The 14,272-nt window shown below is 39.0% G+C and overlaps 1 protein-coding gene across 1 annotated transcript; it reads right to left on the bottom strand.

The window, feature by feature from the left end:
* Nucleotides 1-3,364: 3,364 nt before the first annotated feature.
* On the bottom strand, nt 3,365-7,438 carry smim13 (small integral membrane protein 13). The gene is made up of 2 exons (XM_061059544.1): nt 6,962-7,438; nt 3,365-5,349 (listed from the first exon to the last, which is right to left on the bottom strand). The coding sequence occupies exons 1-2, from the start codon at nt 7,035-7,037 to the stop codon at nt 5,162-5,164; spliced, it is 264 nt and encodes an 87-aa protein (XP_060915527.1). The 5' UTR covers nt 7,038-7,438; the 3' UTR covers nt 3,365-5,161.
* Nucleotides 7,439-14,272: the final 6,834 nt, after the last annotated feature.

Raw genomic sequence — 14,272 nt, 5'->3', positions numbered from 1 at the left:
TGACAATGCTAATAAGCTAAGGCTCTGTAGGTGGGCAAAAACATCAATTTGTTTACTTAATCTAGGATGTTAGCATGCTACTTAGCAATAAGCAGATTGTTGTTTTGTTGATTCTATTGTCTCTACTGTTAAATAATAAATGAGCTACCCAGATGTAATATTTTCAAAAGATATTCAGGAGAAAATAAGACGAGGTAAAGCTCGTCATCACAATCTAGTTTAGCACATGTTAGCTCTCTTTGTTTAGTTGTCCTTTTTACTTTTGTTTGGCAGTGATGATGAGTGCATCTCAGGCCATGATGCAGCTCCAAACAAGTGAGAAAAATAGCTTTTAGGTGATTAATGGCTGAGACCTGGGGGGGGGGGGGGGGGGGGGGGGGCGGTGAATCAATGAGTTATTTAGGTCCTGGCAGCTCTAATACATCCACACAGGCCGGTACACACAGTCCTGCACTGAACAGCAGCTTCTGTGTGTGTCCGTCACCAGGGGCAGCCTGCCAAACATCTCGTAAATGGCTGTCTTTGGCTCACCACAATTGCACACAACTACGCAAGGTGCTGCAGAGACAGAGGGCTGAAGCTGCGTTTTAGCTTTAAATCCCCTGGAGCAGTTGTCTCCACGCTCCCCGATGAGATACCGTCTAGTCGAGCTGGAGAAACAGCAAACAGGTGCTGTTACTGCTGAGATGGAAAAAGTGCAGAAAAAGAAGTCAGCTGCTCACCTGTCGGGTCGAACACACTGACAGTAAAAGGTCATCAGGGAGGTGAACGTGCACAACCCCACCCCCCCCCCCCCCCCCGGCCGACTACAGGAGAGCTGAGGCTGGCTCCAGCTGTAAATAAAAAGAGAGAGAGTTAGAGGAGTGTTGCAGAGTCTATGTCATTTCCTTGGCTTACCACAATCATTTCCTGTGAAGTATTTGCAGGCTTCAAAATTACAGCTTGGTAGCTCCACGGGGCCTAGTTTTCACCCCAAAAAAAAAAAAAAAAAAGCCCCAGCTGCAGGCAGGAACACACTGAGCCAGATCTGAGGGAGAGGTGGCATCATTAGCATGAATTAAACTACCAGTGAAGGTTTGCCTCAAAGTCAATTTACTGTAAGTGTGGTTTCTTAATGTTCTGCATGTGTTCAAAGTGGATGATGAACGCAGGATATTTTGTAAGGCTGGATTCTCTTCTTTTGAGTCATACCACAGTAAAATGTACAAAATACTGCTCTTTTAAATATTTCTTCATTACATTTAATTAGATTTATGTTCTTGCAGTGGTGGAAAAAAACTCAAATCTTCTGCTTAAGTAAAACAGCAATACCACAGACGTTTAAAAAAAACTCAAAAACTGAACTCAAAAAATGTCTTTAAAAGCAGCCATTTGGTTTTTCTTTTCTTCAGTTTGGCGGCCCCTTGTGGCCAAAGCAACCTTTTTTTTTGCTCATCCTGTCCTGTACCTGTGCGTTTAGTATTGCCTAAAGAAAAACCTCATCCAGCTTCTGTTTAATATACAAAAAATTATTCGGAGTGGGTTTGGGTACGTGAAGTTGAGGAATAAGTCGATGATCGTTGAGGCAGAAATATTGTGCCTTTAATAAAATGCTCCTGTGAGGCTACACACAATATACATACAGCTGATGTAGCTCAGTCTGTAGGGACCCGGGTTGGGAACAGGAGGGTCACCAGCTTGAGTCCTGGTGCGGATCAAATTGGTCTGGTAGCATGAGAGCTCTTGAGCAAGGCACCAAACCCCCAATAGCTTTTTTGCGCTTCCAGTGTAGCAGCCTCACTCTGACATCTCTCCACTAATGCACGTCCACAGGTCCTGTTTGTGCATGTGTGTAAATTTGGCCTAAATGTGTGTGAGAATAACAAAGTGTAAAAAAAAAAAAAAAAAACCTGAATGTCCCCTGTGGGATTTAAAAAAATGTCAAAATTAAATAAAAAAATAAAAAAATCTGTCGTTAAAGTTTAGTGTCAAACTGGTTAGCGGAGAGGTTCACTGCAGTCCTCACATGTGTTCTGTGTCAGTGTTTGTTTTATTTTTAGCTTTTTATTTGTTTCAGCATGCGAGTGTGTCTGTGTGTTTTGATTCCACTGAAAAACAAAACAGCTGCACGGTTTCTTCTAATGTGTTAGAGAAACTTCATGAACCCTGAATGAAAAAAAGAGAAACTAAACCATGAAAACAAACTGAAACAATATTTGTCTCACTACATCTCCACACCTGATGCTCACCAAAATGCAGACGCGGTAAATGTTTCCGTCTCAAATTGTTGTGACGGTCACTGCCTTGTCTGTACTGTCAGGCTTTTACTGATTGCTTCTGTCTCTGTTGTTCTCAGAGGAATCAGACCGTCCAACTCAGAGCACCTGGGCCTGTTGCTCCCAGGGCATTAAAAGCCAAACCCCAGTGTGTCTCTCTCTCTCTCATGCCACATGGACTCACTCCAACCATCATTGGCACATTTCGCTCTTTGTTATATTTTGCTTCACAACATCCCTCATGTCATCATGCCACACATCATGTGGCAAGGAAGTGTGGACGACGGGAACACGAGGAATACAAAGGAGAAATCCTTCCTTTATCTGATCCTGTTTTTCTTTTGTAACATAACAAAGAGTCTTTAACCTGCTCTTTTGTAACACGTCTCGAGATAACATTTTATCTGAATTGGCGGCTATACAAATAATAATGACATTCACATTCACACGTCTGACTTTACTGACGGACACACAGCATGTTAACAATTATACATTCAATGGTTTAACTTTTTACAATACATACTTATTATTTGTAGCCAACTTTTATGTCCTTCCCATATTTTTCTAATTTTGTGTTCACTTTCACAAACACTGACTGAACTCAGGTCTGAATTTAATAAATCATTTACTATCTTCTATTATTAAATGTATGTCACAAACTGTATTTTGTTGTGGTTGTTTTTTCTCTTGGCGTCATACTGCCACCTTGTGGTGAAAACTGGTTTAAGCACATTTTCAGTTTTGCATACTTTACCTTTTCTTCTGCAGCTTCATAATTACACTCCACATATTAACCAACAAATCAGGATTTTATTTTTCCCCTTTACCTGATAAAACTTAAAGTTTTGTGAAGCACATTTTAATGCATCCATGTTTATAATTCAGCATAAATGTGTCTGCATAAAGAGCACTTTAGCTTTAAATGTGATGTTAATATTCTTTATATACATTTAATGAACTGAATTATAAATGCAGGTCTTTTTACCTGTAACAGAGGAGTTCTGCACTGTGGAAGTTTTTGCTCTTTGTATGTGAGTGACACATCAGACCCTGTTCTTAAAACCATCGAGCACAAACTTTAAGAGAGTTTTTTTTCAGAGCACAGAGACCAGAACAAAATCTTTATTCATGGCGATATTTATTTGAAGCTTCTGCTCCACTGGAAAAATCAAACTGCAGATAAAAAGGTGCAAAGTTACATGAGCTTTACCTGGAGGGAGAGTATCAGTTAAACACAGAAGAGGCCCTACATGGTCAGCTTCAACGCTCCCTGTAATGGGAACCAAGTCAGTTTTACAAAAAGATGCCATGTAACAAAACTGTGGATGCCATCTAAACAGGCACTGGAGCAGACAGAGGCACGGGGAGCAGGAGGAGGTTCAGACATCAGGCGTTCTCAGACCAGAGGAACTCATGCACAGCTCCGAGAAGAGTTTGAGGCCCCCCCCCCCCCTCGACTTCTTTCTTGTTTTTGCACAGCAAGAAAGGGGAGCCATTCTAGTTTCTACAAAACCAGAGGAACCTTTAAGATGTAGTGTGCAAGGACTGGTCCAGACGTCAGCATATTATGATTTGTCAAACATTTGAGCTGCTCAAGTCCCTCTTAAAGAAGTGTGCCAGCCTTTAAAAGCACTTTTACATTCTACCTACATTAAATTAAGCAGCTAGTTTTCTTTTTAGGCTTTAACCACCCAATACAGACACTTAAATAACCCGCAAAAAGGCTGCTTAAGTCAAACCGCTTGTGTTACTTTTATAAACCTTGGTGATTGGAGGCGGGGCTTAATTAACCTGCTAGAGGGCTTGCTCTGTTGGCCACACGGTGCTCAAGTTATCTAGAAGATTCAAATAACTTAAGACCCACGTCCTGAAGTTGTCATGCACCAATGAGGAGCTTTCATAAAATTAAAAAGGATCCCTCATCCATCGCTGTATCCATTCCTCATGGAGCCGACGCAGCCGCCGCCTTTAGACGCACGTTTGACAGCTTGTAGAGCAGCGGTAATAAAGTGGACCAAAGGACAGACAAATGGAGCAACAGGGAAGTTTCCAATTCACACTTTTTTGTCATCACCCAAAAGACTTATCAAGAGAGCTCTAATCGCTTTGTCCGCCGTCTGTTGTCGATCCATGTTGTTCAACTTCAAAATACGAGGCCTTGAAGGTGGGACGTGTCCCATAGTGGGCGGTTCCTCTCCGGGGGGCAGTGCCCAGAACTGATTGGTCCGAAAACGCCTGACGTCCAGAGCTGCTGCTGCTAAACACCAACAGTCATCATTTTCTCAAAAACGTTCTCCCGACTCTTCAAGTACAGAATTAAGTGTGAAGGAGAAGTAGCGATGTGGGGGGGGGGGGGGTGTCACATTTTACACAACTGGAATGAAGTCGTGCCATTTGTCGTCTTCCTCAAAAGACATTTTTTTTGGGGCCGTCTCCGCCTCCTCCAAAACGGCAGCTTCCACGTTCCTTTCATTGCACTTTGTTACGTAGTTAAGGGAAAATAAAAACTGTCAGTTGTGCGAGTCACTGTTTCAGTTGTTGAAATGATGTAGACGAGCTAGTATTTGACATTTATCTGCCGACCTTCTTCTTCTTCAAAAAAAAAAAAACAAACAACTAACTCACACGTGTTAAAAAAAGATGGAGGATGTTTGTACTCCTCATTCTGGCAGGAAGCAGCGTGGGCTCATGAAAGCAGCTGTCACTACTGCAAGAAGATCATGAGCGGAGCCCCCACACTCACCGCACTGTACACAAGTAAAGACAAAGAAATGGACAGCGATGGCTTTTCCCTTTGAACCAGGAGGTCTGCCCGGTCAGTTTAAAGTGTCCTAAGGAGAGGAGGGCTGAGTGTCGTGCGTAGATGTCTGATGAGCAGTCACAGTGAGAGCGGGGGTTTCGTTGTCTTAAGTGCTTTCTGCAGTGGCGACTCTTTGGCGTGCGGTCCTGGGCCGAGTCCTCGTCGGGGCGGTCGCCGTTCGTTCACTCTTGGTTTCGGACGGCTGCGGTTCGGCCGGCGGGGTGCTGGCGTCGCCGAGGAGTTCGCGCAGGAACTTGAACTTGGATAAGAAGAGCTGCCAGACTACATACCAACCTGGAGAGGAGAGAGGGGAGGGAGATTAACTTCACTTTAACGCTCAATCCTTCTTTGTGTTGATTATTCATTGAAAACAAATTCTCAAACCAAAGCTTTACAAAATCCACAAGGTCGTTTAAAAACACTTAAGTATAAGTTAAGTGTGAGAACGGCATCAAAAAGACGCATTTTGCAGTCTCTCTCATCATCTCTCATTTCTTTGTACATTCGTAATTTTTCTTTTTTTTATTTAAATTGTACTGTGTTCACTTTTTGCTCTTTGCTGCTGTAACAATGTAAATTTCCCCGTTGTGGGATAAATAAAGGATTATCTCATCTCATCATTCAAACTGAAATAGCGGCCAGAAATGACCTAAAGCGATTTGTGCAAAGTGAACGAAAATGTACTTTTTCATTTTGAAAATTCAACACATATTAGATTTCTATACAGAAAAAGTGTCTTTAAAACTTTAAAGTTTTCATTGTTATACAAAACTAAATATGCAGTTTAAGGCACAAAGGATGGGAAAGAGTTGACTCACAGTAGAATTAAAACTGAACTTTAATGGATGGTGTTTCCTATATTTTAGTATATGCTTATTTTACTCTTTTCCTCACTGCTCAAAACTCGTTCCTCCATTGTATTGAGAATACTTCTTGCATACATTTGAATGCAGGATTTACAATGACATCATAATGGTTTATTCCCTAAGTGAGTAATATGTAATAAAGTAATATGTAATAATGAAAAAGACACATTTAGTCGACAGAAAAACTAAGTCTCATCAGTCAAACTGAAATAGCGGCCAGAAATGAGCTAAAGCGATTTGTGCAAAGTGAACGAAAATGTAATGTGAAAATTCAACACATTTTAGATTTCTATACAGAAAAAGTGTCTTTAAAACTTTAGAGTTTTCATTGTTATACAAAACGAGCAAGAAAATATGCACAAAGGATGGGAAATAGTTGACTCACAGTAGAATTAAAACTGAACTTTAATGTTTGTTGTTTCCTATATTTTAGTATATGCTTATTTTACTCTTTTATCCCCCTGTTCCTCACTTTCTAAAACTCGTTCCAGCATTATATTGATAATACTTCTTGCATACATTTGAATGACATCATAATGGTTTACTCCCCCAGTGAGTACCATGTAATAAGTTAATGGTTTCACATTAGAGGTACAATTCATTTAACCTTCCACCTCCTGGTCTGATTATCAAGATAAACTGAAGCCAACCCAGCCAGTGAGTCCAGATACAAGCTGAACTGGTTTGTCAGAGTCACTGGGGTTAACGGGGGAAATATAGTGAACATACACCTGCAGCAGCAGAGCAGACATGTTTATGTTCTCTCTCTTGTGCCAGACTCCTCCTCTTATCTTAAAATAGAAAACTGCTGATCAAAACTTCCAGACATTCAATACACTCTGACCTGCTGTCCGAGGAGATTTTTTTTTTTTTAAAGGAATAGATACACAACAAGATGAAAAACTATCAGCCTAATTATCAGCTATGACAGCTTCTTATTTGCATTTTAATGAAGTAACCCTCCAGATCCAGTATCAGACAAAGCAGCTGCAGAGGGAGTTATGCAAGTGTGTTATTGAGGTTGTGTCCTGTAAACTTACCGAACAGCATGAAGAGCAGCGCGCAGACAAGTGTGGCCACAATGACCAGCAGTGTGAGCCCGACACTTTGCCACATCTTAGCTTAAAGACAACAACAACAACAACAACAACCAAACACGATGTAGTGTATTTTCTTCTTCGCACAGGACTCACAAACAATGTGTCAGATGAGTCAGAGAGCTAGCCGAGACGACAAAAACAAACAGCAGCACATCGCAGTGCAGCTTGTGGCTACAGCTAGCTGGTGGACCAAACGGAGGGGGGGGGGGGTTCGCAGTCGTGTAAACAAGCCGGGTAAGGGGGCTGCCACACAACGCTGAAGTTAGCCGGTCACAGCGGGGTAAAGTCCTCCTCCTGTGTGCTACATAACTGCGACATGTATTCACGAGTTCTCACAAAAACAAGGCAGAGCAGCAGCAGCTACAGTCACTGGGTTAGGACAACACAGTCAGCGAGCGTCATGACACCGACTCACACTGCGCATGCGTTAAGATGCATTGGACTCTGGTTATTGTAGTCTGTTAAGTTATCCTGACACAAATCCCTTCTTAAAACGTACTTTGCTTTTATGTGATGTCGTATTCTTAATGTCTTTTCTTACTGGTTTTACTGTTTTTTATCTTCTTTTACTTCTTACTGTCTTTTTATTTATGCTCTTATCTCGTATTTATGCTCTTATGTTTATTGTTTATTGTTTATTTATGCTCTTATCTCGTATTTATGCTCTTATGTTTATTGTTTATTTATGCTCTTATCTCGTATTTATGCTCTTATGTTTATTGTTTATTTATGCTCTTATCTCGTATTTATGCTCTTATGTTTATTGTTTATTTATGCTCTTATCTCGTATTTATGCTCTTATGTTTATTGTTTATTGTTTATTTATGCTCTTATCTCGTATTTATGCTCTTATGTTTATTGTTTATTGTTTATTTATGCTCTTATCTCGTATTTATGCTCTTATGTTTATTGTTTATTTATGCTCTTATCTCATATTTATGCTCTTATGTTTATTGTTTATTTATGCTCTTATCTCGTATTTATGCTCTTATGTTTATTGTTTATTTATGCTCTTATCTCGTATTTATGCTCTTATGTTTATTGTTTATTGTTTATTTATGCTCTTATCTCATATTTATGCTCTTATGTTTATTGTTTATTTATGCTCTTATCTCGTATTTATGCTCTTATGTTTATTGTTTATTTATGCTCTTATCTCGTATTTATGCTCTTATGTTTATTGTTTATTGTTTATTTATGCTCTTATCTCGTATTTATGCTCTTATGTTTATTGTTTATTTATGCTCTTATCTCGTATTTATGCTCTTATGTTTATTGTTTATTGTTTATTTATGCTCTTATCTCGTATTTATGCTCTTATGTTTATTGTTTATTGTTTATTTATGCTCTTATCTCGTATTTATGCTCTTATGTTTATTGTTTATTTATGCTCTTATCTCGTATTTATGCTCTTATGTTTATTGTTTATTGTTTATTTATGCTCTTATCTCGTATTTATGCTCTTATGTTTATTGTTTATTGTTTATTTATGCTCTTATCTCGTATTTATGCTCTTATGTTTATTGTTTATTTATGCTCTTATCTCGTATTTATGCTCTTATGTTTATTGTTTATTGTTTATTTATGCTCTTATCTCGTATTTATGCTCTTATGTTTATTGTTTATTTATGCTCTTATCTCGTATTTATGCTCTTATGTTTATTGTTTATTGTTTATTTATGCTCTTATCTCGTATTTATGCTCTTATGTTTATTGTTTATTTGTGCTCTTACCACAATTTCCCAGTTTGGGATCAATAAAGTAATTCTATTCTATTATCTTAACTCCTCTTGTGTTTTAACTTGGTAATTTCTTATCTTACTTTCTTTGTCTATTTATGTTTTATATTTACTTTTTATTTTTATTAATATTATAGTTTTTTTTTTTTTTTATCCTTTAACCACTTGTTTCTATTTATTTTACTGCTCTTACCTTCTTATTGCTGTTATCTTTTTTTTCAGCTCTTTTAGTTTCTTACATCTTTTTAAATCTTTGCTCCTCTTGGTCTCAGCTCGTGTTGTTGGGTTTTTGTGTTGCCTGGGCACTTATAATGGTTCTTGTGATGGTTCTTATGATGGTTCTTGTGATGGTTCTTGTGATGGTTCTTGTGATGGTCGGGTTATATATGTCTGTTGGGTATCGTGCACTTTGGGTTCTTTTCTGTTGAATTGTATTTAATTATTTTTAGTATTTTGCATTTGTTTGTTCTTGCTGTTGTTTATGTTCTTCTGTGTTTGGTTTAGTTTGTTCTTGTTTTTGCTGTTTTGTCAAAGCACTTTGTAAACCTGTGTTTTTTAAAAGGTGCTATATAAATAAAGTTATTATTATTATTATTATTATTATTATAAATCCATCACTCCTTCTCCTTTAACATTCCCGCATAAAGCAGAAAACACGGGTTATAAATATGGGTATTGTAGGCTACAAAAAACACAAGCAAATTATATCTTTGACACGCCAAGTTTGTTAGTGTAGATTTTTTGAAAATAAGAAGCTTACAAAAGACATAAATGGTATTTAAACGACAGAAAATAAACTTTATAAATCCACAGCTTCACAGTCGATAAAAGCACAGTTGCATTTACTCTTTAAATCCAGCAGGGGGCGTCATTTGAACACGTCTGTAATCTGTTGAGCTGTTCCAAAGTTATTTAGAGGATGCAGCTGATGTTTTACTGTCTGAAATTCTGCACAAAACATGAACAAGTAGAGACCCTCCTCAACTGTTATATAAGCTGTGTTTAAGCAATGTGTCAGTGAGACTGCAGAGCAGATAAAGTAAAAGTGTGCAACCCTTTATACTTCTCTTCTCAGTTAACAACACAGCTGAAGTTTACAGGGAAAGTGGAGACCTTTACAAACCTTCAGAGCGTATTACATCATGCCTCAGAACATTTGCATATAGTGTAAACACACTCGTATTCTCTGTCTGAAATCCTCCACTTTCTTACCTGCAGCTATTAAACTACTTAACTAAGCCAACACAGCATGATGCACTTTTTACCATGCCAGGATAATAATAATAATAATAATAATAATAATAATAATAATAATAATAATAATAATAATAATAATGCATTAAAGTTTTATAGCTTAGCAAAGAATAACAACAAAACAGTGAAAACAAACGAAGAAGTGCCCTGAGAGAAGGAGGATGATAGTTTGTTTGTTAAAGAGGTGATCATGAACATGAGTTTTTAGGGATTTCTTGAAGGGGGAGAGTGAGGGGGAGTCTCTGATGCTTTTTGGGAGTGAGTTCCAGAGGGTGGGAGCGGCAATGGAGAAGGCCCTGTCCCCCCAGGACTGGTTGCAGGTTGGTCCTGCAAGGGGGGAAGGGGCAGGAGGTTTGAGAGTGCAGGTGGGAGTGTGATGGTGGAGGAGCTCAGACAGGTAGGGGGGAGCCAGGTATTTCAACTTTTGAGTGTAAGGACTTTGCCATGACCTGATGTAATGACGATGTTTGTTCTTATGTATTCTGTCTGGTCTTTTTAACCTTGAATATGTGTTGTAGCTATTAGAACACCGAACCTCCAGTCTGCACAACAAACTCACCTTTCCAGGTACCAATAAAGAAACCTTGAACTTTGAACTTTGACTTACGTACTGACCTATAGGGAACATTTTGACGTACCCATGCTCACCGTAATATTTACTTTTCCTGCTACTTTAAACTTCACCTACACTTCATTGAAGATAAATATGTGTACTATAATACTTTAGTACAGTTATTATACTAGATTTGGGCAATTTTGCAAAGTCAGACCATTGATAAAAGAATGAATCAGCTCCGTCTTTACAAGCTGCAACATTACATCATGTTTATATTGATGCACTAACTTTAATCTCATGATATTAAATATGATTCTGAAGTGAGTTGTGCAGCAAACTTGGACTTTTATGTTGCAGCTTTTAGAATATTTTGGCGCGTACATTTATCTAATGTCATCACATAAAATGTTGTTTTCAGAGTATTTCCTCATTGTGGTATCAGGGCCTACTTTAGTCCAGATCTGAGGACTTTCTTCCAGCTCTGAACTGAACTCTCTAAAAACCGCACGCCATGTCTTGACTTGAGCATACTTTCAGTCAAGCGTATCCTTTCATGTATTCCAACCAGAGAATTTGCATATTATGTTAAGACGCAGACAGAACATGAGTCATGCTTAAAGATGGCATTTAAAAAAACACACACATGATCAGAACAGTGTGTCCAGCCCCCGCAGTCAGTCCGGTCTAGTTACCTGGAAGCCCTTATTGACTCGGTGACGTGTGAGCTTCACCGCCACAGGATTGTAATCGTGTTGATTTGGATTATTTGTCCAAAGTTTAAACCATAACAACCAATATTTAATCATGTCAATGTACCTAATTCAACTTAAAAAACACATTTAACAATAGGGGATGCTTTTAGAGATGAACATGAATAAAATAAGCTTATTTATCACTCTTTGGTTTTTGGATTACTGTTTGAAGCCATTTGCATTTTGTCCGTCCTCATTTAAGCTTCGGAGTCCAGAGGTGACCTCGATGGAATAAAAAAGGCTGAGGTCACATTTAGTGATTTGCATAAGCGAGGGTAGTGCCTTGTGACGCAAAGCAGCCCTGGTTGACCTTTAATAATAAATATAATTTCAGTAATTGATGGTTGTCTTCAGAGTTCATGAAAGGGGTTATTAGCAGAACCAAAAAACTTTTTGTACCAGGCCTTTTATTTATTTTCATTATATAACCTGATATTATAGAGGGTGGAGTTCAATACAGATACCTGTATTCATTACAGGTACATGGTAAATGGACTTGGAGGTTCTCTTCTAGACCCCACGGTTCTCAACTGGTGGATCAGGACACAAAAAGTGGGCAACAAGTCCATGCTGTGCTTTTCCTTTAATGTGCAGTATGAGGGTGTTTATTCATAATCAGTAGTTGTCAGCCCACCACCAACTACGTCATGAAAACTCACGACCCAAATTACTGTTTATTTTTTTTAATCAATCAGATTAATTTAATTAAAAAATTGAGCAGTCTGGACCTCGGAGAGCGCACAACATGTGGAAGAACAAAGAAACAGAACAAAACCAATTTTTTTTTTTAAAAAGTGCTTCATTGATGCAATTCATTTTCCAGGCCCACATTCATGACCCACTAAAACCATCCCTGTGACCCACTTTTGGGTCCCAGCCCACCACTTGAGAACCGCTGGTTCACAACGCTGCTGCTCGTCTGCAAACACGAGGACATCACCCCCGCCCTCGTCTCCCTCCACTGGCTCCCTGTTCAATTCAGAATTCATTTTAAAACTTTGTGATTTGTTTTGTGTAAGTAAGCACCTCTGCTCATCTCTGACCTCCTGAAAGTCCCCCCCCCCCCCCCCCCCCCGGGAGGTCTTTGAGGTCCCCCCCACCCACACACACACACACATTGAGTTGTGCGGTTGTGTGGTCTCTTTCTTTCTGTATCTTTTTATTGGTGTTTATATTTTTTATCTGTATTTTAAGGTGCTCTTGCTTTTGTTTTTACACCTGCTTCTTTTTTTATTGAGCAAATTGGTAAACTTAAACGTTTTTTTTTATCATATGCTATGTATAAAAAAGTGGATAGGACCTTTCTCAGCTCTAATCTTCTGTCCTGGTTACTACTTGCTGTTTCAGTGACCTTACCACATTACACTTTTGAACTTGGGTACGTTTGTAATATTTCAGTGTGTCGATTAGTTTTGAGTCACAATCAACCTGAGAACAAATGAGTCATAAATCTGAATGTGCTGAATGTGTGAAGATTACACACTGACCACACAGCTCATCGTGTTCAGCACCTGCCCCCTGAAAACACACAGAGACAAAGTCAAACTGTTTTATCTTTTCATGTTCTGAAGCGCTTTAAAATGTCAATGTAACCTTCTCCCACTCTTACACACCCACTTCATCATTATCTGATCAACTCCTTTGACCTCATTTAGTGCACATGATACTCAAACCAGTAAATTACGGGGGCTTGAAAGCAACTGTCGACAACTGTGTTCGCTTTCAACCTGCGCCTCTGATGACCTGTTGACTCGGCGTGTTCAGAGCGTAGAGAACAGATGTTTTACAGAAAACAGACATCACTGCTATGCAAATACAACAAACCGGTTAGTACATGACATGAACACACGCCTCTCCTCATTTGCATATAGTCAGAAGGGAAATGACTTAGTGTGTTTACACAGTCGACTTAAATACACATCTGAGGTAGGACTCATTTGCTTAAGTATTTGCATTTTGTTCTTTGTTAACCTCCTACTCCCACAAATTTCATAATGAATAATTAAAGGCTTCCTCTCTATTTCACAACATGTGTGTGATTAATAATTATGCAAGTTATATAACAACTTGGAAACGTGTGGAAACTTAGACTTGGAAGTCTTTATTTATCCCAGAGGGCAATTCATCTAAACAGTCCACTCAGACCATGCATACATTTACAAACAAACAACAGATGGAGTACATTAGAGACAACAAGCCCATCAGGACTTGACAGAGATGAGATAAAACAGTACTTAAACATCGATCAAATGGTAGCGTTGTTGAAATTACTTCAGTTTATGAAATGACCCTGCCTTTGTTTTGGACAAGCGTCAGTACGAGGCGGCCTTTTGATTCTTTTCAAGCTAAACTTGTGCACAGCAAAGATGAGAAAGGCTACATAACCCTTTTCACACATACAGAAATCTCCTGAAAAAACTCCAGAGATTTGTCTACCCGGAGGTTCTTTAGGCTACGTGTGAACGCAAACAGACGCATTTTTCACGCAGACTTTAACCAGAGTTTCTCCTCCAGACCTCTCGTATTTTATCCGCAGAATATCCGAGTGAGCTGATGTCTGAACGCTGCAGCATATACTCCGGAGATTTCAATTCGAGCCAATAGAAAGAGAATGACGTTTATCTAGTGACTGTCTAAAGTGTCTGCACGCGACCTCTACGATCTCCGTGCACGTAATTAAACGTCTGCATTCTGTTTTCTGTTCGTCAGTATGTTGTTCTCCTCTCTTTTCTGGATGTTGTCATTCCATTGGATTACACATAGCATTGATATAAAGACAAATATTCTCATTATAACGTCGTGTAGCGGACTCTGTTGCTACGGCCGCTACTTCCGCGTTGTTTTTTTACATCACGTCTTACTTTGGGAAATCCCCCGATCCCCCCTCCCCTCTGACAGGGAAAGTCCCCCGCTGTGAGGAGCATATGTGAACGACTAGGTCAGGAGAATC

Source organism: Labrus mixtus, chromosome 16, assembly GCF_963584025.1.
Source record: "Labrus mixtus chromosome 16, fLabMix1.1, whole genome shotgun sequence".
Taxonomy (NCBI): domain Eukaryota; kingdom Metazoa; phylum Chordata; class Actinopteri; order Labriformes; family Labridae; genus Labrus; species Labrus mixtus.
This window is presented reverse-complemented; position numbering and strand designations above follow the sequence as displayed.

Bases quoted from the DNA above. Each gene is read 5' to 3' on its own strand.
- smim13 (XM_061059544.1), bottom strand. From the start codon at position 7,037: ATGTGGCAAAGTGTCGGGCTCACACTGCTGGTCATTGTGGCCACACTT. The intron at 5,350-6,961 runs GTAAGTTTACAG...TCTCCTCTCCAG, and splicing joins GCTGCTCTTCATGCTGTTCG to GTTGGTATGTAGTCTGGCAG.